The sequence below is a fragment of the Ascaphus truei genome, chromosome 1 (genome assembly GCF_040206685.1).
Source record: "Ascaphus truei isolate aAscTru1 chromosome 1, aAscTru1.hap1, whole genome shotgun sequence".
Classification (NCBI taxonomy): Eukaryota; Metazoa; Chordata; class Amphibia; order Anura; family Ascaphidae; genus Ascaphus; species Ascaphus truei.
Genome location: NC_134483.1, coordinates 165,577,928 through 165,605,046, shown reverse-complemented (window position 1 = coordinate 165,605,046; position 27,119 = coordinate 165,577,928). Strand labels below are relative to the sequence as shown.

Here is a 27,119-nt window from a genome sequence, read left to right as displayed (position 1 = left end):
GGCTTTTTTAGATATTGTTTGGCAAAGTCTAGTCTGGCCTTTCTATTCTTGAGGCTTATGAATGGTTTGCACCTTGTGGGGAACCCTCTGTATTTGCTCTTGTGAAGTCTTCTCTTTATGGTAGACTTTGATAATGATATGCCTACCTTGGCTGGATGTTGGCTGGATGTTGTGAAGGGGTTTTTCTTTACCATGGAAAGGACCCTACGATCATCCACCACTGTTGTCTTCCGTGGACGCCCAGGCCTTTTTGTGTTTCAGAGCTCACCAGCGCGTTCTTTTTTTTTCAGAATGTACTAACCTGTTGATTTAGCCACTCCTAATGTTCCTGCTATCTCTCTGATGGATTTTCTTTTTTTTGCAGCCTAAGGATGCCCTGTTTCACTTGCATTGAGAGCTCCTTTGACCGCATGTTGTGGGTTCACAGCAACAGCTTCCAAATGTGAATGCCACACCTGGAATCAACTCTAGAACTTTTACCTGCTTAATTGATGATGAAATAATGAAGGAATAGCCCACACCTGTCCAGGAAACAGCTTTTGAGTCAATTGTCCAATTACTTTTGGTCCTTGAAAAAGAGGGGGCTACATATTAAAGAGATGTCATTCCTAAACCTTCCTCCAATTTGGATGTGAATACCCTCAAATTAAATCTGATAAGACTGTACTTTAAGCCCATATTCATTATTTAACAGTAACTTGAATTTATTTTGGTACACAGCCGAAATAACAAACTTGTATCAGTGTCCAATTATTTCCGGACCTAACTGTATATATGCATTTCACATACCCACATATCAGCATATTTCCACAATGGAACAGTTACTGCTTGAGTAAAAAAATGAAAACATTCCCCACATTTCCAAACTTGGTGAAAACTGAACATTCATAATCCGCAGAGAAATCACACAAAACTGCTATGTTTGTAAATCATCTCCCAGCACCCTGTCTTATTCATTTTTCCCAATACCTTTAAGAAGTCGCCGAGCACATTATATTTGATCAAAATGTAATTATATTCCAGAGACAATAAATGGGGCACAAGTAGTGAATTTGTAGTGTTTTTGATGAGTTTTGAGAAGACACGCACATATTTTAATATTGGTGCAAAAGTTTGCTAGTGTAAAAAAAAAAAAGGCTATTATATATGCACCTTTACCAATTTCTTGTAAAATGATTGAGTATGTTTATGAAATGAACTTTGCACCTTTTGCAATCTTAGACCCAACTATTAACTAACTGTTCAGTGTAAGAGGTACACGTTGCTGTGCTTTGTACATTGTTGATGACTTTACCAGCACCAATAAGGTGGATGTGGTTTGTGTGAACATACAAAATATGTATCACCACCAATCTGTGCGAAATGGAGGCTTCCTGGGGCAATTGATCTGTACCCCCCCACCCCCTTTAAACCATCCTGATCTTGATGACATAACAAGTGCTCATGCCTGCCTGGTGTTTTGTCGCTGGTTCCTGTACTTGTTGACAGCTCTTTTCGCTCTGTAACATAACAGAGCTAACTCCAACACCATATGCACCCTACAGCAAAAACAGTAACAGCGTCTCTCCATTAGCCAAAACAAGGCAGGGTCCTGTATTTACATTAGCTTCTTAATCCTCCCTTTGTAAACAAGACATTATTGCTCTCCAGCAACGTAAATGCCACAAACCAAGTAAGGAAAGGCCAGGTTGGTGGCATGGAACTATTTAATGGCATATGTGTCAAATGCTTGCTTGTTCTATGCCCGAACAGGGACAATTACAGGTAACGTGCAAAGACTCTCACATGTTTGTGTGAGTCTGGGTCATTAGATACACATCAAAAAGTGAAAGCAACTCTTTTATATATATATATATATATATACACACACATATATATATATGTTATTAGAGGGCAGAGACTTTGCTGGAGTCTCAAGTGCTACATACTGATGCAGCGGCCGTTATTCGAATACATCTCGGCGCCGATTTTGAGTTCTCTGCTGTTCCCCACGCAGCATGAACGCGGCCAATCGCCCCAGGCACCCGCGCTTATCGTGGATGTTTTGTTTGAATTTCATGGATTCTGTTTCTTCATTTGCAATTATATAGATGAATTGTAATGTGTACAGTACTGTGCTACTGTGTCAATTTCATGTTTTTGAAAGCCAGAACACTAAAACTCGCTCGCATCTTAGTGCGGGAAGGCTGGAATTCATCCCGCGGTTTCAAATCGGGATTCCGATGTACATGACGCGTGAAGTGTTCGAATAACGGCCGCTGCATCAGTATACCACCCCAAACACACCTTTATACAACATGTCTATAAGAAACCTGTGCACAAAAAGGAGCACACCTGAGATGTATGGGAAATGTGCTCATGTACAGGTATGCATGTAAAGTATATGCACATGATCTCTTTCTCTCTTTTTTCATCTACTAGTTCCCTTCTATGATGAATCTAAAAATGCCTGTCCCATTTCTTATGACATATACTGCTTCCCACAGTGCAATCACTCTTGCTTGGAGGCTCAGTGGACATTTTGGGAGGGGTGGAATGGAATATAAGAAAATATCTCAGGAGCCATGGGGTCTCCTGATGTAAGTAAGTCCTTTGTAGTCCAAAGGGAGGTGCCCCCTGCTTGTGAACATCACCCAAAAAGAGGTGTGTCATATGGGAAATTGCTGCTTTCAGCTTGACAGGTGACTATGAAGCACTGGGGCTATTTTATAAACTGTGATAGTGCCGAACGGGGCACTGCCACACAGAAACCCCCAGTGACTTAAGTGGGCGTTTCCATGCAATAGTGTCCTGATTGGCACTATCGCGGTTTAATGAATAACCCCAATAGATGGAAAAGTGCACAGGAGGACGCCCAATACTTTGATAAAGGAATGGAGGACGGTGTCACACGTTCATCCCCATGTTCATCATGCCGTGAGCGGCTCACCTGTATTAGAGAAGCTCCATAGAAATGATCGAGACTACAAGTTTATTTAGCACAGGCAAAGGGCGTCACATCATATTGAATAAGTGCTTTTGTCCAACTATTTTTGGAAGATAAGGCCACAAATGCCAGCTTTTCATAAAGGTGCTATCTCACACTGCGACATACATTGGCTTTCCTGTAAGCCAAAAAGCACAATAGGTAATAATCACATAATATATTATATATATATATATATATATATATATATATATATATATATATATATATATACGCGCACACACACACACACACACACACACACACACACACACACACACACACACACACACACACACACACACCTTTTAAAGGAGTAGCTAAGGGTTAAAAACAGAGGTTGAAGTCAACCTGTATTGGTAATGGTAGGATATTACATTTTAACGGTGTGTTTTTATTTTTTTTAAATAAATGAATAGACCTCCTTTTACTAGAAATATAATGCTAGACTTTTTATATATTGGCTTCAGATGGCTTTATCCCCCTTTATCCAAGACAATCCCACTCTTCTGGAAAGCGGTCACGTTATCATTACTGCACTACAGGTGCAACCCCACCAAAAACGTACTTTGCGCTAAAGACACAATACTAACGGGCCGATTGCAAGTATTACCATCATTAAAACAAGCTATCGTCTCACTAAATTAACGTGTTTCGTTTTAAGGATTCTCATTGTATCGGTGTGTCTCTATGATTCCTGTTTCCTCTGCCAGACTTCCCCACTTGTCTCCTCCGCCTCACACTTTATGGGCTTTTTCTCCAAGGCAAGGGCAGTGACAGACACCATCACGTTGTAAATTCAGCGTCATTCTATATTCAGCCATGTTGTTCTATCCCAAACAGCAGGGTTTTCCCAAAGGAACGTACTCTTGTTTAACACTTACAAAGGTTCCAGGAAGATTAAGGGGCACGTGCAGGAATGCAGACTTTTTGGCATGTGCTACCGGTGCCCTTTCACAGGGTCTAGCGCTCAAGCACTTGGCAGCACAGATGCTGACTCTGGCCTCCTTGCTCCCGGTCACCTGCCACCTCTGCAATGGCTTTTGGGAGTTGTAGTCCAGCTCCTGTTGCAATACTAGAAAAGATAGAGGCAGCAGAACCACAAGTCCCAGCCTTGAGTGAAAGCCCAAAAGGAGGTTGTCATATGACAGTGCAAAGGATCAGCACCCACTGCCCCCCTCTCTCCTGCACCTACTGCCCCTATCTCTTTCTCCCTTTGTCTCCTGCTCCTAAAGCCCTCTCTCTGTCTGCTGCCCTCACTCTCTCTCTGCCTCCTGCACACACTGCCTCCCTCCCCTCTCTCTCTCTGCCTCCTGCACCCACTTTCTCTTTGCCATACACACGCATTTTGAGGAAATAGAAAATCCATACCTAATAAAAGCAGAATGCAACTATGAAATACATGTGGGTGCCGCTCTCCCTCCTCCACGCACTGCCTCCCTACCCCTTCTTTCCCTCCTGCACACACTGCCTTCCTCCTCCCTCACTTTCTCTCCCTCCTGCACACACTGCCTCCTTCCCATCTCTCTCTATGCCTCCTGCACACACTGCCTCCCTCCCCCCTCTTTCCCTCCTGCACACACTGCCTCCTTCCCCTCTCTCTCTGCCTCCTGCACACAGCATCCCTCCCCTCTCTCTGCCTCCTGCACACACTGCCTCCCTCCCCCCTCTCTGCCTCCTGCACACACTGCCTCCCTCCCCTCTCTCTCTGCCTCCTGCACACACTGCCTCCCTCCCCTCTCTCTCTCTGCCTCCTGCACACACTGCCTCCCTCCCTCCCCCCCTCTCTGCCTCCTGCACACACTGCCTCCCTCCCCTCTCTCTCTCTCTGCCTCCTGCACACACTGCCTCCCTCCCCTCTCTCTCTCTGCCTCCTGCACACACTGCCTCCCTCCCCTCTCTCTCTCTCTGCCTCCTGCACACACTGCCTCCCTCCCCTCTCTCTCTCTGCCTCCTGCACACACTGCCTCCCTCCCCCTCTCTCTCTGCCTCCTGCACACACTGCCTCCCTCCCCATTTCTCCCCCTCCTGCACACACTGCCTCCCTCCCCCCTCTCTCTCTGCCTCCTGCACACACTGCCTCCCTCCCTCCCCTCTCTCTCTCTGCCTCTTGCACACACTGCCTCCCTCCCCTCTCTGTCACTGTTTCCTGCACACACTTTCTCTTTGCCATACACACACATTTTGAGAAAATATAACATCCATCCCTATTAATAAAAGCAGCATGCAATAATTAATTACAAAACAAATGAAAATAAATATATTAAATGTTTTTTTGGAAGTTACGTACATATACAGTATATATTTAACCCCATGGAACAGATGGACAGCTACTAATACACATATATTGCCCAGGATCCCAGAATGTACTAAAACCAGACCAGGCGGAGTAATAGCCTTTAAATAAAGGCTTTTCACCTTTTTGTAGAGTAGAAAACAGTGTAAGGCCTCGTTCAGGGTGCCAAAGGCAGGAGTTGGAGGGCGGGCGTTCGCGTGTGCGTGCGGCAGTCTGCAGCTAGCGTCAACTCTGTACTTCGGAGACAGGGCAGCTGCTATCCTGACAACTGCAATTCACTTTACATACATTGTTTCGGACTGCCGCCCTCACGTAAGCACGCCCTCCCTTCGAAGCCTGCACCCTGAACGAGGCCTTACCCTTAATAGCACCGTGGCCAATACTGTAGTTAGAAGGTGATTGACAAAAATAGCTACACAGACCGAACCATTAAAATCCATGTAAAATCCTTCCCACATTCCTGGTACATATACAGTATATCTCAGCCTGATATCTTCTTGTTTCATCAAATAAAGAATCCGCTGATGAAGTGTGTTGACAGACAAGTATGGCATTGATTCTTATTCCCTCCCGAAATTAATATTTGATACAGTTTATTTGACAGACTCATGATATAATGTTACCATGCCAACTGCCAAGTGTTTTGCAAATAGGAGAACATTTTGTTCCTCAAGTATTTTTCTTACAGGATTAGGGCTGCAGAGTTCATTTAATTTGGTTTATAATCAGAGAGCTGCTTTCAGGAGCATTAGCAAAACAGGGGCACCGGCTCAGAAGCATTAGCAAAACAATCAATACTTCTTTGGAAATGCACCTCGGATGTATGCTTTGCTGTTCTTTTAGCTTCAGGGCAGCATTGTAAGATTCAATGAAAATGTGAATAGCCCATTTGACATACAGTACACACCTCGACTGTGAAACTCGGGAAGCTGGAGCATTTCAATACCAGGACCGATAGTTCTGCTGTTATTTGGACTCACAAAATATTTTTACAACAAACAAAAAAAGAGATATGGTTTCTACCTCGGGTCCACACTATTGGTCTACGAATTGGTTTTTAATAAAGGGACTGCCTCTTGCTATATTCATATTTACAATGTCCTTATGATCCACCCGGTAGGTCATTGGCACGTGTTGGCTTTCCAGGATGTGGCCGAGCTGACCGCATCATAAATGGCACAGTGGAGACCTCTCCACGTCCGTGTCCGCCGCCCCGAGGCCTGATTGCGTCATGTTATCACTCCTGGAGCGATCACATGACCGGAGGTCCGACAGCACCGGCCCCTGGCACTGTAATAAAAGCAGCAATCTCCCCAGAAGCCTATATGAGTATAATGTCAGTATCTTGCCCCCTGAGCACTGAGCATGTACGACTCTTAAAAATTAAATGTTGGCGTTAAAATTATTTTTGGAATCTCTAGCGTTTGCGGTTTCGATGGCAACCTTTAGACTGCTCTGGGCTCTATGGAGAGTGCCATATTAACCCCCCGGACACTTAATATTTCAACCATGGAGAATCACAATTACAATATAAAACCAGTGTTGGGAAGGGCAAGAAGAGATCTCTTAATGCAAGCAAAAAAGAGGCAAAAAAGAGGCAAAAAAGAGGCAAAAATAAAAAAGCAAGGACTAGCAGCAATCTCGCCTATTTCACATATTGTTTTTATTGCCGAATTTGAACGGGGAGGTCCTCCCGAACTGAACCTCGCTAATTTTAGCTCTACAGACCCCGTGTTCCGCTATACCTAGGCAGCGGCCAGACAGGGAGCGAGCGCGCTGGCCGGGATTTGTGGCTGGCTAGGTACGCGTGTGGGGGGGCGCGGCCATGACATCATAGCGAGCCGTTCACGTGACGTGCCAGCTATGCACTGTGCATGATCGGGCGCTTGCTTACGCTGGCAACACACATTGCAGCAATGTGTTTCATCACGGCGAGCGGGAGCGCCCACTCAGCGTCACCTTGGATGAGGCCTTACTGGTTTCGTTACGAGTTAACTTCCTGGATTCTTAAAGATGGTGTTCGTGATCATACTATAGGAAGCAGCAACGTCATCCCATTGAAGACGATGCAGCTTCCTATCGACCAGGGAGGTGGGTTTTCCCTAATGGGAGGAGAAACACTGACAACTAAACCGGTATCTCAGGATCCGGGGATCCCCAAAGCTGAAACAAATAGTGGGTTCACCTGTGGAGAACACCTGAGATCGAGTACTGTAAAAATAAAAATCTATATGAAAATAAATAAATAAATGAGTGAGGTTTTTTCCTCTCATGCATTTTGGGCCTAAACTTCCTTTATTAAGGATCAATTTGCAAAAGGCCGGTGTATCAATACAGGAGGAACTCTACAGAGATCCCAAGACAAAACGAATGCAGAAATATTTTTTTTTTAAAAAGAATCGTACATTGTATATTCTCCTAAACAGAACAATTAGTGACATAGTTCAGAGGTCCCCAACGCCAATCCTCAAGGACCGCTAACAGTGCAGGATTTAAGGAAAGCCTCTCATTAGCACAGGTGGCCCAATCATTTTGACCGAACCACCTGTGCTCTAGCAGGGGTATCCGTAAAACCTGCACTGTTAGTGGCCCTCGAGGACTGGAGTTGGGGACCTCTGACATAGTTGATGGAGTATGCAATCAGCATATTTCATAATATAAACACCCAAACTTTGTCTTGTAGAGGTTTATACTCTTATCGCACTGTAGCTGCAAAGAATCCAAAATTGGTCAGTAAACTGGGTGGCAGATCTTGTTCAGCAACAGCTACTGAGTTACACTTCAGAGTATGACCCCGTTAGACGCAACTCGCAAGACACAGTTAATGATATCATGAGTTTATACATTGTCTGTAGAATACAGCATGGACAAACATGTACGGTGTGCTCCATAAGCTCAGACATGACCCTTACCTGCTGGAATACCCAATAGTGTGTTCGTGGTGATACGGATCATCAACATACAATGAGGAAGAAGATATAGTTGTTGCTAGGGACGCAGCTTCAAACAAGGATGTGGTGCTTGGCACAAGGTCAGGTCGGTGCCTTGAATTTAACGCTGCAGAGACAAAATGGAAAGAGTCAACACAAACAATTCATATTGATTGATATTTAAATCCCTCACAGGAAAAAGTAAATTCTTTACATAGGCAGCTGTGTAGCATGAGCGCTGCATCTTTAATATGGCCAAATATTCTGCTAAAGTGTAATTCTAAAATGGAAATATGTTGGCCACAACAAATTATTGGATGACATCATAACTGACAATGTGACATGTATGTATGTATATCTTTATTTATGTAGTGCCATCCAGGAACATTGCGCTTTACAGCAGTAATACACAACAATATTGTAACACACAATGGAAATAAGCGCTTCAGGCATAAAACAATAGGGAAAAGAGTGCCTACTGCAAAGAGCGTACAATCTAAGTGGCAAGTTGGAAGAACGTACAGAGACGGTAGGAGAATATTCTGGTAAGTGCTTCTGCAAGGTGTCAGTGCATATGAGATGTATAGTATCAGCCAGCAGAGCTATCCATATGCTTAGTTAACGTGGTGTGTTTTAAGTAAAGTCCTAAGGTGGACAGAAGGGGTGCCAGTTGGAAATTGAGGGGAAGGACATTCCAGGGGTGTGGGGCAGTGAGTGAGATAGGTTTAAGGAGGGAGAGGGCAATAAATAAAAAAGGGATACACAGGAGACATCCTTGAGCAGAACTCAAGAGTTGGGCAGGTGTATAGCGAGAAATTAGAGCTGAGATATAGAGGAGCAGAAGAGTGTATAGCCTTAGAGGAGAGGAGAATTTTGTAAGTGATATAGCATTTAATAGGAAGGCAAGAGAGGGATTTCAGCAGTAGAGATGATGAGAGCTTTAGGAGACAGTAAAGTGATTCTAGCAGCAACAATTAGAATAGATTTTAAGGGAGATGAGTGAGAGGCAGGAAGGCCGGACAGCAGAAGGTTACAATAGTTGAGACAGGAGAGAATGAGGGCCTGCATCATTTTAGCAGTAGAACGAGAGAGAAAGGGCAAGTCTTTGCAATGTTATGGGGGGGGGGATTTGGTGGAAGGGGAATGACAGTTTTTAGCTACATTGTGAATGTGAGAGGATGTAGTAAAATAATTGCTCTTGAAAATCGAATGTGTCATTTCGGCTGTGCAAGGTGTACTAAGAAGCACAGTGCATCTTTCTTGAGGTCTCTTCAGGACTTTTTTAATGGTATTTAATAATTGATACAGGTGAGCTTTTCATCTTGTGGTAATTCATGGACACACTGCTAACAGACCGCCTGCTATTCATACCCAGCTCCTGCACTGCTGGAATTACTAGCAGGGCATGCTAATTAATAACATGCACTTTTCTCTAGCAGTGAGAGAGATTAGCAAATTAACACCTGCTGGCAGATTCACAAAGGGCCAGGTGCCCCTTTTGTATTTTGGTTGCATTAAAATAAAGTTTAGAAGAGCCAGATAAAATGAGCGCAGTTTGGCTTTTTCTTTTGTATGTGCTAAAGTGAAACACAGATTATGAAGATGTGGTCATAACTGTTTACAGGAATTGGGGACACAGAATAAAAAAAAAAAACAAGAATGACAAATGAATAACCGTAATTACAGGGGCGACCCCTCAAACCAAAGTGAAATAATAGCAGGGACATATTTAAGCTGTTACCATATTAGTGATTGGTGCATTGGTTACCCAAATCTGACACCTATATAAAAAAATTCAATATATATTTTGTATGTTATTATGTAAACGTGATGGGCTGAGACCTGGGATGGGTTTGATTTCCCCAGGCTGCTCCCTTTTGTGTGAAGTCACAGTGTGATCTACAAGAGCCTGTGCAGCCAGAGTCCCTTCTCCCCGTCTTCCCTCCTTGATATGGACAGGAAGGGATTAGGGTACAGAAAACATTTGATTGCCAAAGACTTCCCCTTTCAGAGGCCCCTAAGAAATTCAATTTGCAATTGGTTTAAAAAATGTGAAGCCGACAAATCTTGGCATGGTTAGATTTGTTTATGGAAGTCAATTACACTGTTATTCTTTCCAAAAGTATGTTTTCCGGACAGCTATGTGGGATTGCCCCTATTTGTAGTACTGGTACGGAGAGATTTCTAAACCGAAGAGGTGCATCCACCACATATTCCCAAAACGACCTCTTTACCATCAATTGTATATCGACAATGAACCTTATAAACCCTTAGCTAAGTGAATCACACTGTTCGCGATATAACTATACATCATCGTTGTAAAGGTAAAAATCATTAAGTGCATTTTTTGCTTTTTTCTCTCTCATGAAAATAGGGTTGATAAGGGGAAATAATCCCAGGGGCTCATTAATGACCCCTATTCTTCAGAACTTGTCATATCAAAATACCTTCCTAGTTATATACAGAATTTTTCCTGTCAAAAAGAACATTTAAATCGCCTTTTCCTCTGTACTCAAAGAATATACAGCAGGGCCCCGGGCATACAGCGGGTTCCGTTCAAAGGGCCCGCCGTATAGTGAACATCGCCGGAAAGCGGAACTGGTGATTTTCAGCTGTGCGCATGCGCAACCCGGCAATTTCCCCCTTGTGTGCGCCCGACCTACGTTCGCTGCGGGCCAGTTACGTTCTGCGCATGCGCGCTGGCGGCAACAGCCTCTGAGGAGACATGGCGGCGCCCTTCTCGGTGCCGCCGTATCAGAGGATCGCCGAAAAGCGGGGCCTTGCTGTATTTCATTTCTTTTTCCTCTACAATGACAACATAATAAAAAGATAGAACCAACCCAGAAGTGTATGTCTTTGCTTAATTAATGGCAGCCTGTAGTTTGGACAAGGACAGCTGCTATTTCTGCTCTTATGTTTAAACCCCTTACGTGGATACTATAAACCGACCTGCCCAGGTAATAACAATGTAATCTTTCATTTCGTATCGAAGCTGCTGTTCCAGCAACACTTTCATGTTTTATGAAATGTAGACCTGCAATTACCAACTTTATTGCATATGATGCAGGAAAATACTTACTCCACATGAAGGTGAAAATATACACCCCCTAGTCATGTACTACTGTAGGATTGGCCAACTCCAGTCCTCAAGGGCCACCAACATGTCAGATTTTAAGGATATCCCTGCTTCAGCACTAGTGGCTCAATACGTGGCTCCATCATTATGACTGAGCCACCTGTGCTGAAGCAGGGATATCCTTAAAACCTGACTTGTTGGTGGCCCTTGAGGACTGGAGTTGGCCAGCCCAGTTCTACTTCATTGTATTAGCAAGAATGAAACATACAGAGGGCCATGTGTGTTACAGGAATGAGAGTATTTGGTGCAAATCGATACCCTGTAAATTGAACAGTCTTAGTGATACAGTGGAAATAACTTAGAGGCAGCAGGGAGGAATGTAAATGCATTCAGGATTTCAGTGTGACCAAAACGTACCTCTATGAAGGTGTTTCATGCCATTAAAATACTATGTATATGGATGTATTTAATGACTATGCATGTCATAAACATTGTAACCAAGAAAAATATATTTTTAGGTGAGAAGCACAAAACATTAGCTGATATGTGTTTCCAAATTAAGAACTTCTAGTAATAATTCATAGCAAAGTTAATAATGTAGCACATTCAATGTATATACTTTTTGATATTACTGGATTGTATATAGCAAAATATGACCAGGTTCTGAGCCCGCAAAGCTCTTGTGCTGAACACACGGCGGGAGAACTAGAAAGTAACCCCTTTCCAAAACAGTGTGTAGTAGTAACACATGCTTTATCTAGACCAGTGGTTTCCAACTTTTTGTTGGTTGAGGAAACCTAAGTGAAATTCTGAGGAACCCCGACCCTCTCTAAAAGCAACTCTGATCAGATGCATTGGAAACTCTTCTGTACTCAAATGACCAGAAATTTGCTGGGAACGCCTTAGGGATGCCCTGGGAACACAAGGGTTCCTGGGAACCCTGGTTGAAAAACACCCAAAGTGTGATACGGTATATTAAGCACACGAATGCAAGAACTATTTTTGGATGGGGGTGCTGTACATATGAACCCGTAACATACATTTCTATAAAGTAAAAGTGTATAAGCCCGGGGGAAGGGGAGCTGCAGCACCCACCAAACTCCTAGTTTCAAACCCCTATGATTAAGCACGACACAATTTATGTCTTGCAGTCAAATTATTCTTCAGCTCATTCTACACTGTTTTTGGTGTTCAAACGGTATGCTGTACCATATGACAGTGAGGCTTCCTTACCTTCTTCATCGAGGCTGGTGAAACTCTGACCCTCACTAAGTCTCTTGTTCCTCTCTTCTGTCCATTCTTGATTGTTGGCAGATAGTATCTCTTGGGAAGACGACTTCAGAGCTGGGATTGAATTGCATCGTCTTTTGGAAGGAGACGACTTTAAAGCTGAGAGACAATAAACCAAATGGCTGTTTTGCATAATTTCTCTAGTTATTTGTGGAACCAACTTGCAGTAATAAAGTTTTTGTCTGTCTCTACGTGTGATTGTGCTCCTCCTACATGTTCTTTAGGTGATCTGAAGTCAAGGTAATCTGCCAGGCAAGGATATCAGGCCATCACTAATGGCTCCATTATGACAGTTTAGTAACATCACTTATCCATTATGATGTCACATTTTGCTTTGCGTATTGGTTGGCACAGTGATTACAGGACACCTTGTACAAACAGTAAATAAATGCCAGAGAACATACATTATTCCTTTGTGTAAAAAGGAAACAGTTATAAATGTGATTGATCAAAGTCTTGTGGCTTAAAAAATGGCCAGGCTTATGTTGTGGTCTCACCTATATTGTGAAGTTGCGATATCTCACTGCTAAAAAGAAACACCATTGATATTATAAGGCATGTTAATATTTTAAGCTTGTGGTTCTCAACCCGTGTTGAGCAGGGCAACCACTGATTGAATTGTTATAATTTCAGGGCACCAGACCGCCCTAATTCCATCACTGCTTGCACGCATGCGCTCACCATCCTTTTCACAAGCGCACACCCACCCTCTTCTTACACAGACCACATTCACCTTCATGCATCATACTCACACGTACGTGTGTATATATATATATAAATATATATACACACACACACACACACACACACACACACACACACACACACACACACACACACACACACACACACACACACACAGTGGTTGACAAATCACCAAAAAATCTACTCGCCACACAAAAAAATCTACTCGCCACCTAGTACCAAACGTGTGCTGCTTGGGCCAATATTTACTCGCCCGGGGGTTAAATCCACTCGCCCGGGGCGAGCAAATGTATAGGTTTGTCGAACACTGTATATATATATACATACATATATATATATATATATACACATATACACACACACACACAATATGATACCGGTTGAAGCACGACATCAAGGGACAGCACACAGGTAAATTGATCACAAGTTATTTGTATTGAAAAAGAGACACAAAAACCGACGTTTCGGTCCCCCAGTGGGATTTTTCTCAAGGTGGTGCCTTGATGTCGTGCTTGATGTCGTATGGTCTATTATTGTGTTATGGGATAAGCACCAAACTTTGTTTACTTTCTAGTGGAGTGCCGGCAATTTTTTGGATTCTATATATATATATATATATACAATTTCCTTTTAATAAACTTGCAGTAAAAGCATAAGAATGTAGACAATCATGCTGATAAAAATCAATATGACTACAAAAGTGTCCATCTTTTTTATGAAAAATTAAAAAAAGTAAAAATAAGCCTACATTTAGCCTATAATAGTAATAATCCCGAAAGAAAAGGGCATTACTGGCCAGTAATGCCCTGTTCTTCAGGGATTATTACTTAAATAATACTATTAATCCAGGCATTTGATCCCAGGTAAAATAACGCTACCCATTTTGCAAGCAGAAGTAGCAAGCCCATGATCCTTTAATAACAAAGGAAATGTAAGACTGAAGGACATGGCAGGGGCTTGATATCTGTGGCTGAGTCACTAAGTAAAGGTGGATATTTTGCTGCAGCTGCATATTGTAAGTGATATACTTCAAGGTCACCCTGCTGTTATTCACATTTGTGAAAGAACACCAAATGGGACCTGTTTGACCAATTCTAATGGAGTATTCAAGATAATACTAGGTCAGACCTTTACCCATTTACTTCTGAAAGCAAAGTGGCCTTTATAACACAGCCCAGATGTAGACATACCCAGCCACTTAGACGTAAAAAGTTTTATAGCAGACTTGGTAAAATAGGCAGTTTCTTTTTAAATTGCCCCAAATTACTGGCTGATTTTGCTGAAATTGCGGCGGAATCGGAGTAAAGATGGAAGAGATAACTCATGCATTTTATGGCAAAATAAGTATTTGTTCCCCCTTTTACGGACAGGCCCATCTACACATGTTCAACTCAACATGAAAGAAGCAAGAGCAACGCGGATGTCCTTTGTACAATAACAAACATTATTTGGCCTTGAAAATACTTGAACAGACAAACACAGATGGAGTGTGTCCAGCACTACAATGTTGATTACTTTTTGTACCAGTTTAGTCCTGCCCAGCACTTAATGGGCTGAGCGGAGTTCACTTTATGCGCTGAAACAAAGGACCAAACTGTTTAACAGTAGAGTCAGTGGGAGGCCCATTTTGGGCGTGCACAAAGTGTATGACTCTCTCTTCATGTGTATATTGCTCTCTCCCTGAGTTTGTGTCTCTCCCCCATGCATACAGCATTTCTCAGCCTACACAATACATTTGCACTACAACTTATTTGCTGAGCTTAATTTGTCTCCTGTCTGCCTTGACGCGCAGGCATTGTTGTGATATGAATTAAAGGGACCCATGCATTAAGTGCCGGTATGGGATATCGCACCCTGTCCAGCGTTAACTCCCATTGACTCCATGCCAGAACGGGTGAGTAAACCCGTAACGGTACTTGATGCATGTGCCCGAAAGTCCTTCAAGGTCGCATCAGATCTTTGTGGACAACCAGTATGGAAAGGTACAATTACATTAAACCCGAAAAACAAAACAATTGTCTTCTCTTTAACTGTGATTACCCTTTATGCAGGGCCGTCTTAACGTATGGGCATGCTGGGCAGTTGCCCGGAGGCCCCACAGCGCAGGGGGGCCCCGTGCGCCCGGCCCATGCGTGCCCACCAATGCTCTCCCCCAGCCCGGCACCCCGGCTCTGCTCTTAGGGTTGCCAGGTGTCCGGTATTTGAGAGATAATACCGGACATGGGATAGAGCAGGGCTGCTGCTGCTAGGGGCTGGGCAGCTTCTGATTGGTTGCTACTGTGTAATTCAGCCAATCGGGAGGAGGCAGGAACGTGGGGGGTGGGGCCAAAGAGCGGAGGAAAAGCATGCAGCAGAGAGGTGAGGCTGAGTCCATAGAAGGCACGTCCGTGCTGAGCCGTGCGGACGCTCCGCGCTAAGCCCCTGCATCCTCCATGAGGATGTCTTTAGAGCGTCCGCAGGCGTGCTGAGGCGCTGGATTTTTCAGCCGACAGCCAAACTGTTTTTCAGAGCGCTGTCGGCTGAAAACATCCAATCAGCGCGGAGCAGCGTCAACGTCATGTCGTGACGTCGGCGCCGTGACGTTGACGTCGGTGCGCCGCGGGCGATTGGCCCAGCGACGTCACTGCCCCGCCTCCCTCAGTCTCCCCCCGCCTCCCGATCGCGCCCTCAGCGTCAACGCGCCTCAGCCCTGCTACCCCCTCTATGGCCCCAGCCTGAGGCTGGGTCTGTGTCTCAGAGTGTGCCTGTCTATCTGTGTCCTGTCTATATGTGTGTGTGAGTGTGTGTGTGTGTATCTGTGTCCTGTCTGTATATATGTGTGTGTGTGTGTCTGTGTATCTCTGTGTGTGTCTGTGTATCTGTGTGTGAGTGTGTGTGTGTGTATCTGTATGTGAGTATGTGTGTGTCTCAGTGTGTGTGTCTCAGTCTGTCTGTGTCCTGTGTCCTGCCTGTATATGTGTGTGCCTCAGTGTGTGTGTGTGTGTGAGTGAGTGAATGTCTCAGTGTGTGTGTGTGTGTGTGTGTGTGTGTGTGTGTGTGTATGTGTGTATATGTCTCTGTGTGGTGACAGACAGTACATACAGTACTGGCAACTTTGTTTAATTGCTCACTCACCCTTACTTTTCTTTTACTATACTAACAGTCTTCCCATTTTCAAGATCTATTAAAAATAATCACCATTGTAAATTCTCAGAAAGGCTCCATAACTCAGCTCTCATCACAGCAGCATTGCAATCTCTGCAGCACCCTTCTAACTTACAGACCATCCCCCAGAAGGCAGAGCAGGTTACTTATTCAATGGCATGATTTAATATGCAATTTAAAGCTGGATTTTGAAGTCTAAATTTGAAAGCTACTGTATTGATAATGACAGGGAAGGGTGGGCGAGGGGATGAAGGGATGGGGGGTAACAGAGGTTGAAGGGAGGGGGTGAGGGGATGAAGGAATGGGGGGTAACAGAGGATGAAGGGAGGCGGTGAGGGGATGAAGGGATGGGGGGTAACAGAGGATGAAGGGAGGGGGTGAGGGGATGAAGGGATGGATGAGAGAGGATGAAGGGATGGGGTGAGAGGACAAAGGGGGGTAGGAGGGTGAGAGGACAAAGGGGGGTAGGAGGGTGAGAGGACAAGGGGCGGGGGGGAGAGAGAGAGGATGAGGAGGGGGTGCAACAATCTTGGAATTTGTGTGAGGAGCAGTAAGATCAGTATTGCTCGCCATGTACAGTATGACTGCAGGTCAGTTATTTATAAATGATCTGACCATTACGTCATTTCTTCTAAATTTCACTCCAAGCATGCACCAATTTGCACTATTTCATATTCTATTTCCTAAAACAATCCTCGGAAGGGTGCTCCCTCCCAAGACTCCTCCCCAGATTTTTTACGAAAAAGAATATAAATTGGTGCAAATTGGTGAATACCTGGAGTGAAATTTAGAACAAATGACATAAGTCAGGTCATTTATAAATAACATTCTTCCCCACCAACGATTCTCGAGTGCATCGCACCTTTCACCATTGTGTCCAGTATTTTTGGACAAGCCACCCAGCAACCCTACTCGCTCTCCCCCCGCCCGGCACCCCGGCTCCCCTCGCCCTCCCCTCGCCCGGCTCCGCTCGCTCTCCCCCCGCCCGGCACCCCGACTCCGCTCGCCCTGCACCCGCTCGCGTCACAACCGCTCGCAGCCTAGCAGTGCAGGACTTCCAGTGCCTGCTGCTGCTAGTGAGCGCGTGGGAGGCTGGGAGCGACAGTGTAGGCAGGGCCCCGTGCACTGCTTTGCCCGGGGGCCCCTAATGTTGTTAAGATGGCCCTGCCTTTATGGCCATTATATCCAATATATTCTATAGTACAGTAAGGTACCTTTCCCAGGCAACTATAGCTGTGGTTCGAACTTGGGTGTTCTCCATGCCAATAGCGCAATACTCCACTCACCGTGGATCTTCACCAGGAGACAACAGTGACTATACCTCAGTGACCAGATGTGGCCCACATCTCCCTATGGGCAACTTTCCGACAGACTTAATATTACGTACACGCTCTGTGCTTGTGGATCAAACTCTGCCAATCTTTTTTAATCGATTTGGATTGTGAATATTATCGAGTCTATGTTATATTTATTTATTATGTTTTATATAATGTTCTCTTGTTTCTATTTCTCATTTTAGTGACACATGGGTTATATGGGTTAGATTTATCTGTTTACTATCTTTTCTTTCCCGGTTTGCCTCCCTCCCCCGATTCATTATCTGGCAAAAGACCACTTGACTTCTACGAGAATATAAATAATCTCATTACATGCATTGGCAAAATGTGAGATTGCCTAGAAACATTGCAGTCTATTTATTAAAATCTCACACGTGACTGCAATAAAAAATAATTAACACTTGGTATAGCATAATATGGAAACCTGCATAAAAAGACTTTGTAAAAGTTGTGAAAGAACTCTGCATACAGTAAACCTATGCACGATGTTGATAGAGATTCAAATCTGCTCAGGTGTCATACACTTTCATGAAGGATGGGCACTGAAGGAAACATATCATGTATTAAATGCAATAAATGAGTATTTTACCTTGGACTTTTTTGAAGACCCTGGAGTTCATAAACTTCAAAAATCTATCTGCATAAAAACCTGGCCTGTGGACAGATACTGTGTCCTGGGAAGGAAATAAACAAGCATTCATGTTATAAAACAGTAAATCCTGCTAATGCAAATTCCTCTGATAAGCCCATGAGAACAGTTTCCCCCCAATGAAATTCTTGCGAAAGTAAATCCTGTTACAAAAGATTTTCACCCGGCTCCCCTGGGGGAGTCTTATAAAATAAATCCACTGTACTGACTTACAGAGAGAAAAAAAAGTCTATAAAACAAGGAAAAAGCATGTCACGTTTAGTTGCATGACAGCGAGTGCCCTGTTGTGACTCATAAAAGGAAAATATTGAGTTAGCCTTCAGGAGATGGATGTTTTCTAGATGGACACATCAAATACGCTGCTGATAACACCCAGAAAAAAATAATATTTGTTTTAGATCTGCTAACTGTTTCAGCATCTTAATGATAGGCTTGAAAGAATGAACTCATTTGAAAGGGCTGATAGACACATAATCAAAGCAGGATAGAACCTGCTGTGGGCAGGTCCTGGCTATATTACCGTGGACAGAAAGGTGTGTACAAAGAATACATGTTTACTAAGGTTCCACGGATCAAATACTTTTCCCATCATTACCACAGGCGGAAGCACACTCATGGGCTGTTTACTCTTTCATTGACAGAAGGAGCACATTTACTAAGCCGTGCTATTCCATAAGACACCTTTCAACGCAGGAAGACCTCTCACTGTCTGTTCAAGTGAATGTGCTGTGAGGTGTCTTCTGGCGCTGGAATTTGTGTAATAGAACAGCCCTACTTGGTAACTATGGGCCCAAAAGGTGTGCTGCGGGCATTTCGCTCCAAACTCATATGATCGCTGTTTCTGGGATGAAAGGAAGAAGGAAGGGAGGGAAGGGAAGAAAGTAACGATGATAGTGGAAAAAAATAAAGAAAAGAGATAAATAAAGAGAAAAAAAAAATCAAAGAAAGAAAGAAGAGAAAGGAAGACGTCTCCCACACTATTTTAAATTAAAGAAGATGTGCTCCTGTTACAGTATGTCCGCATCTCTGAGAAAGTCAGTGGAGTGCAGGGCTGCCAGTAAGTGTTGGAGTGCAGGGCTGCCAGTAAGTGTTGGAGTGCAGGGCATCCAGTAAGTGTTGGAGTGCAGGGCTGCCGGTAAGTGTTGGAGTGCTGGGCAGCCAGTAAGTGTTGGAGTGCAGGGCATCCAGTAAGTGTTGGAGTGCAGGACTGCCAGTAAGCGTTGGAGTGCAGGGCTGCCAGTAAGTGTTGGAGTGCAGGACTGCCAGTAAGCGTTGGAGTGCAGGGCTGCCAGTAAGTGTTGGAGTGCAGGACTGCCAGTAAGCGTTGGAGTGCAGGGCTGCCGGTAAGTGTTGGAGTGCAGGGCAGCCAGTAAGTGTTGGAGTGCAGGGCAGCCAGTAATGGCACTAGGGCAGGCAGAGAGTTAATAGCATATGTTGTGATATTTTATCAATGTATACTGCGCTAACATATCTAATGAAGTCAAAGGCTGCACCACCTGTGCTGAAGCAGGGATATCCTGAAAACCTGACCTGTGGGTAGCTCCTGAGAACTGCAGTTAGCTTCCCCTGTTCAATACACTGTAACCTTTGAAACCCAATAATTCCAACTGCATTATCTTTCTAAATATACATAGAGGGCCCTCATTTAACAAACATTAAATGTTATTTGTATTAACTCAGTTATTGGAGAAAAAAAATCACTAATGCACTTTACACATGGCTTAAAGAGCACAGGCAAGACTTCTTGTCTTATCTCACATCATACAGATACATTTAATGATGGTTATTACTCATTTAGTTAGTAAATAATGGAGGGCTGTTCCTAAGTACTCAAAGTTGCAGTCCCATTTAGCAAGACAGGTAGAAGTGGTAGTTACAGTAAGTAAAAGACCTGTGCCATGCAATGCTCTCTCTTCATTTTTTACTTTTGTTTTACAATTTAGGATGCCATGTTATTCGGACTGGCACTGGCAGGCATTCTTCAAATGACACCATAGTAAAGACAAAATGCAATACATTCATCTTTTAATGAAAGTGCACATGCTGCTCATGAAGCAAAATTGCAGACTTCATTGACAGAGATGTGATCAATAAAGCTCAATTGACTGCCAAAAGAATTGCACAATAAAGTAGGCAATTAGTAATAAATAAAAAGTGATTGACCATTATATATATGGCACTCTGTGATCATGTACATGCCATTTCCCAGAATCCCTTGCTGCAGTGGAAGCACTGTATGCTAGGTGATAATGGTGAAAAGCAGGGTTGCAGACCTGTCTAAGACATGAGAATGTGCATAAAGTAATAATTTTATACATTATATATAATATATATATAAATATATATATATATATATATATATATATATATATATATATATATATTAAGTGCCACCGTTTTTCTTAAATCCATTATTACATGGAACCCTTAAGCCAATGCTCGCTGTTTTAAACACAGCTTTTAAGCACAGTCTGCGATCAGATGCAAAGCCAGTTAACCCACTCACAGACAGCTGTTTCGACCTTTTGGGTCTCATCAGTGTGAGGATGGTTGTACTGGCTTTGCAATTTAAGACTTGGGTAGGTTTTCACCACACATTATTTAGGTTATGGTGGGTGAAAAGGTGACTGAAAACCCTCCACCGTATAGCATATAAAAATATTACTTGTGAGCACATTCACATGTCTTAGACAGGTCTGCAACCCTGCCCTTCACCATTATCAGGGTGACTGGAGAGACATGTTGGAGTTCCAAAGGGACAGGGAAGGCATGTAAACGTAAATCATTGAATAAGAGACAAAAACACAGGCTCGCTGTAAGGATAACCTTAAAGGTGCAGTTCTCCCCACTCATTTTTGTTGCCACCCCCTTTTCTTTACATGGCTAGGAAGCCGGGGGTGCCCAAAACTGAAACGTGCCATTTTCAGCTCCGGGGACCCCCCTGGTTTCCGAGATATTTACCACTGAAGGTATCGCCAGTATGTCCCCTCTCTGGGAAACAAAATACAGGTTTACATCTCCAACATGACGCGGGCCAATAGGAAGCCGCAGAATCACCCACCGTGGCTTCCTATTGGCCCGCGGGACGCCGGGGGTTTTAAAACACAAGGAAGCAGCCCATTTCCTGGTATGTATCACAGAAACCCTGAGCTAAAATTAACACGGTTTCACATTCATTAAAAAAAAAAGGGGTACGTTTAGGGTTTTAAAGCCCTGGGTCTGGGTTTTGGGAACACATCATTTACATGACAAGGAGAAAGTAATTCATTTCACACTCAAGGTTCAAAAGAGGCTTATTACTTTGCATGTGCATATGACTAAATGTAAAAAATATAACTTGCATGTTCTTTTCCAGGTTGTGAAACTGTCAAATAGCTAGACGGCAGTGGCAGGTTACGGTTAGGACACGACCCTATGGGGCATGCAGTAATCTGGGATTTTAGCAAAGATCAAAGAGGGGTTGGTTATAAAGATTCATGTCCGATGCCCACACATTTATTATTATTTGGGGGATATACTTGTATGTGTATGAATCTCACATTTCGTCCTGATTATCTCCTGGGAAAATCTATTACAAGGCATCTGAACTACCTCTTCACAAGGCTGCATTTGGTAATGTACAGTATAGGTTTCCTGTGTTATTCACTCTAATTTCATAAACTGTCTGGTCTTATATTACTGTATGTTATTTTATAATATTTTGTATAAGTACTATACCTATTTTCATTTATTAAATCTAAAAGTTTATAAGTTTTTGAGCTCTAATTTAACTGCTTTACCCTTGAATTTACTGTTCATATCTTTGGACCCTATTCTGTTCCACTGGAAGTTTGTTAAACTTGTGTACTGTATTTTTTTTGGGGGGGGGGGGGGAACAAGGGGATCAAGGACTCCTTGGGTTACCCTAAAATCAATACTAATTTTATCAGTGGAAGTGAGGTGCTGTTTGGACGTTTTGGGGGCGGATGTGCATATCTCAGTGCCCTGCAGGAAGGTGAGAGATATTGGGCGGCCAGTTTCCTGTTGACCCCTTAAAAGTAAAACATGTAACTCACCCCATCGTAAACTAGTGCTTTCCACGAATGTTCCAACTTCTTCATCAACCTGGCGATACAATATATTAATGTTAGGCGATACAATATATTAATGTTTATGATATTGGGAAAGGCAGAAATGTGTACGTCTCAAATTTCAGCCAGCATGTATCACTTCTCTTACCTATAAGATTGCAATATATCAATGATGCCCATGAACAGCAGTAGCCTTTCTCCTTTATGGTTTTTAGCTGGAATGCCTCCCAGTCTAATGAAAGGGACAAGGAAGAAAAATATGTCTTTATGACATTGTCCATGATCACTGTGTCCTCTGGAGATTTCACAACCAGAACACGGACAGAATTTAACAACAAAATATGTGCATTCAAAAACAAAAAGTGTAACAAAAAACTAAATTGTCAGCAATGTTTTACTAGCTAACAGGCAGGAGTTGGTACAGTATGTAGTAGTAGTAGTAGTAATAATTATCTTAATAACTGCTTATACAAGTCATTTTGTCATGCTAATTAATACATGTTCTTATTTTCTTCCTAGGGATAGCCCAAGGAATCTAGTAACTGATCAAGATCTCGGGGTTTACTACTATTTACGTGGTGCATTTTAACCATAACTTTTGCAAACAAATACTTACGTGCTTTCCTTAATGACAGAGTCTACAGCCTTCCCTGGGCCTTGTATGGATTCCAGTGCCGTGGAATAAAGGACCTTTTGCACGGAAGGACGCTTGTTATCAATGTTGTACTGAGAACTCTCTCCTTCCTTGTCTTTGGATGCGTGGTCAAGCACGTGGATTCCCAGAAGCAGACTATAATCCATGATTTTAAAGCTCTCCAGCACCTACAGCATTAAAGATGGACACATATTTTTCATCCATTGTAACAAAACACAGTTCACAAAGTAAAACTACAGTAGTCAAATTGCTTGTCTGATGTTTATTTCACAGAATAGTTTTAGAGGTGGCAGCTTTATCACTCCCTACTATCAGGCATTCTACAGTACCATGTTAGATAGATACAGTAGACAGATTGTTCGACTGGCTGACCCTGCTTCTTTTCATAGGAAGCCTACTGCTCGCCTTGGTTTGAGATGACTTCAGCTGTGAGCTAAATTACTCCTGCGATGTCTTAAGAGTTGGCAACACTAGCAAGGGGTTAAAGCAGAGTCTATATTTCAATATTTACAGCAGGAGCTAATACAATAATGTAGACAAGAATATGAAATATGAAACAAAACACATCACATGGTTTCCATCACTGGGAGACATTTCTCTGGCCTGTGCTAAACGATCTGATTTCTATATACAATGCCTACATACCATAGTTAATGAGTGTGTCACAATTCCTGCAGATAACCACCTGTTTTGTTTTTGCCAGTAAAGCACAAAGGGTGTATGAATTTTCTGTTCTTAGAACCTTACAGTTCTTACACTGTGAACCAGTACAAAATGCCTTTTGTGCTTGTGGCTACTGTTATCACGAGGCATATTATACCTGGGAAGGAAAATCAATCGTGCACTAAAAAAAAAGCTCAAAAATTAAGTTGAACCAAGTATTCTAATAAATCAAAGACAAATTCAAATGCTGTAAGAGTACAGGAGAATGAATGTAAGATGTCCCCTAAACTTCACATCATCCTCACAAATATGTGCACTTCACTATTGTCACATTTGGAATGAAATCGGGGACTGCTATACCTGCTTGCTGAATAAGGTAAGACATACCGCAATTTCAGTTTGATTAATAAGAGCTGTGCTGCAAAGGCATATGAGCAAAATGGCAAATAAGTAACTGCGGGAAGGCAAGTGTGTGCAGTTCTGTACATACGGTAGAAGAATAAAGGTTGAGTGGTATATTTTATACTCTCTTTGTTAAATTGCTTACAGATAACTGTTAGTTGTCAACCTAATCAGTGACCGCACCATTATTGAAGCAAGCTGGTACTACTTGGAAAACCCACATATATATTGCCCATGTATAGAAGTAAGGGATTCTGGGAGTTGCAGTTCTACACCTAAAATCATATCCCAGAAGGGTAGGACCATAAGCTGTACATGTATGTTTGGGGGGTGTATGGTACTTTTTTTGGGGGGGGGGGGGGGGGGGGGGAGGTTGTGTCTGGTTAAAGTGGTGTTCAATCCTTTACACATTTTAACCACATAGGTGTGAACCACTGTGAATGTAGAGATTTTTCAACCTCCATGCACTGTACAGTATGTGTAACGACTTTGTTAAGACATCCATACAGTATTGCGCACCCCCTTGTGATATAAGCTCAAGCACCTCTTGATTTCTGTCTGCCATACTCAAAAACAGAATAATACACTTTCCCTCCGCCTCCACTTTCTTATAAATACTTCTAAGATTTTAAACACTACTGATGACTGGGAAAGGTTATGAACGTCTGCCTATGGTAAATATATTTGCATCCCAATCTCCAAAATGGAAGCAATGTGTTGATTTTTGAATGAGTTAGCAATGTACAAGTTGCAGCACTCCATGTTCATCATTTATACATGGCAAATCCCACCTGGCAGATAGAGAACACTGTCCTAATTATTTTTTAATTTTCTTTAATTGGAGTCTGGAGGGAACGGAGGAAAAAGCTAGATCTTGGTGAATGTTTGTGTGCATAGTGCTTGAATTTCTGTTTAGGGTTGTATGCACCCTATTCAATAAAAGTGATACACAAGGTAATGAATAGGTAAACAATACACCAACTTCCATTCAACTGAATATGAATGCATTGTTAACTACCAGTAACTTAATGGGTACCATACTGAATAGGAGTCTATAGTTCAGTATAACCACAGCAATGCAGGTATTTACTTTGATGGCAAATGAAGCTTTACACCAAAAGCGTCCTTTGTGTGACAAACTAGTAGATAAAAAAAGTTTCATTCAGTCATGTTGAGAAGTGTCGGAATGTAATGCTGTCTTCCAGATTCACCACAATGCATTTCAATGCCGGCAGAGAACACACTGTATTATGATGCACAGACCGCGACTCGTCTCCAGCACACAAGAGTAAATATGTTAAAACGTTCACTGCCAAAAGAGGCTTGATATCTTAGTAGAAAGCTAAAATATAAAGCATTATGGGGGTTATTTATCAATGTGTCACTGCTGCAAAACGGGGGCAAAAAAAAAAAACCACCAAATTTAGCAAGACATTTTTTCCTATTTAAATCACTGGAATTTTTCTCTTTGATAAATCTGATGCAGTATTTTTTATTGGTTATCAAAACAGAGATATACAGAAATATAGCATAATTGAGTAGGACAGTAGGTTATCTGGGGGTGGGGGGTAAATAAAAGAAAAGGAAGGGGGGAGGGGGTGGAGGGGGAACAGCATTTTGGTGTGGCTTCAAAAACGTAATACTCTATATAAACATATCAAAATTCGCTTTTGCAGGGGGGTTCTTTGCCTTTTATGGGGTCAGTCTCTGGGGGAACCAGGGTGGTGTAAAGAAACATATATAATTCCGTAACATAATATATAGAAATGGGCCGGGGGAGGCGACCAGATTTGTCCTCTAGCCGTGGTGTAGGGATGGTTTTGGGGTATTACCAGCTGAGGGAGCTTAAGGCTACATTTTGGCTGCCTGTGAACATTATCCAGGGTAGCCATCTAATGCAGTGTTTTTAACCCAGATTTGCAGCCAGGAGACTTATATGTTGTGTTGTTCTAAAGCGATCTAATGACACCTTTAAGTTTTTCATTGGGTCATCGCAAAATAGCATAGCGAAGTAAATAAAGGATTTTTTTCTTCCCGAAGTAATCACATTTTATGATAATGTGTCTGTAGGCTTGTGTAAAGTGTGTTATGAAGAGTGAATGCTACTAGGAAAATACACTGTAGAATAGGACTATTGGGTTCACCCAAATAGGCAAATGTGCTTAGCAAAAGAAAATAGAGAAAATACGCATTGCACCTGCATACACCCCTTCAACATCCATTTCCTATTCAAAGTAGCAAAGCAGTATTCAAATATGAGGATTAGGGATGTATTTCCATCTTATTTTCATACAAGGGAGAAAATGTTACCAACTATGCACAACCTCACAACAAACTGAGGTTTAGATGGAAGATGAGAGGAGAGTATTACTGGAATTCCACTAACGGACAACTAGCTTACCCTTTTTTAATGGCGAAAACATGGTGTGCAAGGACAGAATGTTATACATCCCGTCTTACAGCAACAATCCTGCCTTTTTTCCACATCCATTTTTTTTTTTAACCATGATTTGAACCGAAGCGTCCCCTGGAGTAAACGGTTATTTTCAGCTCTGGGAACCCCCAAGTTCCACAGATCTATAACAGTGAAGCTACCGGTGTAGAAGCAGATGATTTCCATGGCTGACCAATAGGAAACCGCAAACAATGATATTGTGGCTTCCTATGGGCACGCTGCACCCGCACGATTCGGAACTGCTATTGTTTCTCTCGGAGGGGGCGCCAGCACTGGTAATTTCACCAGTATGTATCTCGGGAGCCGAGGGGCGGCTGCCGAGGCTGACAATAAAGTAGTATAGCTCAGGAGATCACCAGTTCGAATGCTGTTAAAAAAAAATCAATGGTAAAAAAAGCGAGGCGCTGGAATTGCTGCTTTAATGTGTGTCATGAAATGACTTTGCAAATCCCCAAAGAGCAAGCTGACGTACACAGGGGAAA

General features: G+C 42.8%; 1 protein-coding gene across 6 annotated transcripts in view; it reads right to left on the bottom strand.

The window, feature by feature from the left end:
- The window catches only part of PIP5K1B (phosphatidylinositol-4-phosphate 5-kinase type 1 beta), a 159,128-nt gene that overhangs the window by 21,008 nt on the left and 111,001 nt on the right, over positions 1-27,119 (bottom strand). For all 6 annotated transcript variants that reach the window (XM_075597595.1, XM_075597570.1, XM_075597561.1 and 3 more), the window contains 6 exons: positions 23,079-23,284; positions 22,611-22,694; positions 22,448-22,496; positions 18,333-18,417; positions 12,501-12,656; positions 8,174-8,318 (listed from right to left, as the gene is read on the bottom strand). In XM_075597595.1, coding sequence (XP_075453710.1) covers positions 8,174-8,318; positions 12,501-12,656; positions 18,333-18,417; positions 22,448-22,496; positions 22,611-22,694; positions 23,079-23,284 — 725 coding nt within the window. The remainder of the gene's footprint in view (positions 1-8,173; positions 8,319-12,500; positions 12,657-18,332; positions 18,418-22,447; positions 22,497-22,610; positions 22,695-23,078; positions 23,285-27,119) is intronic.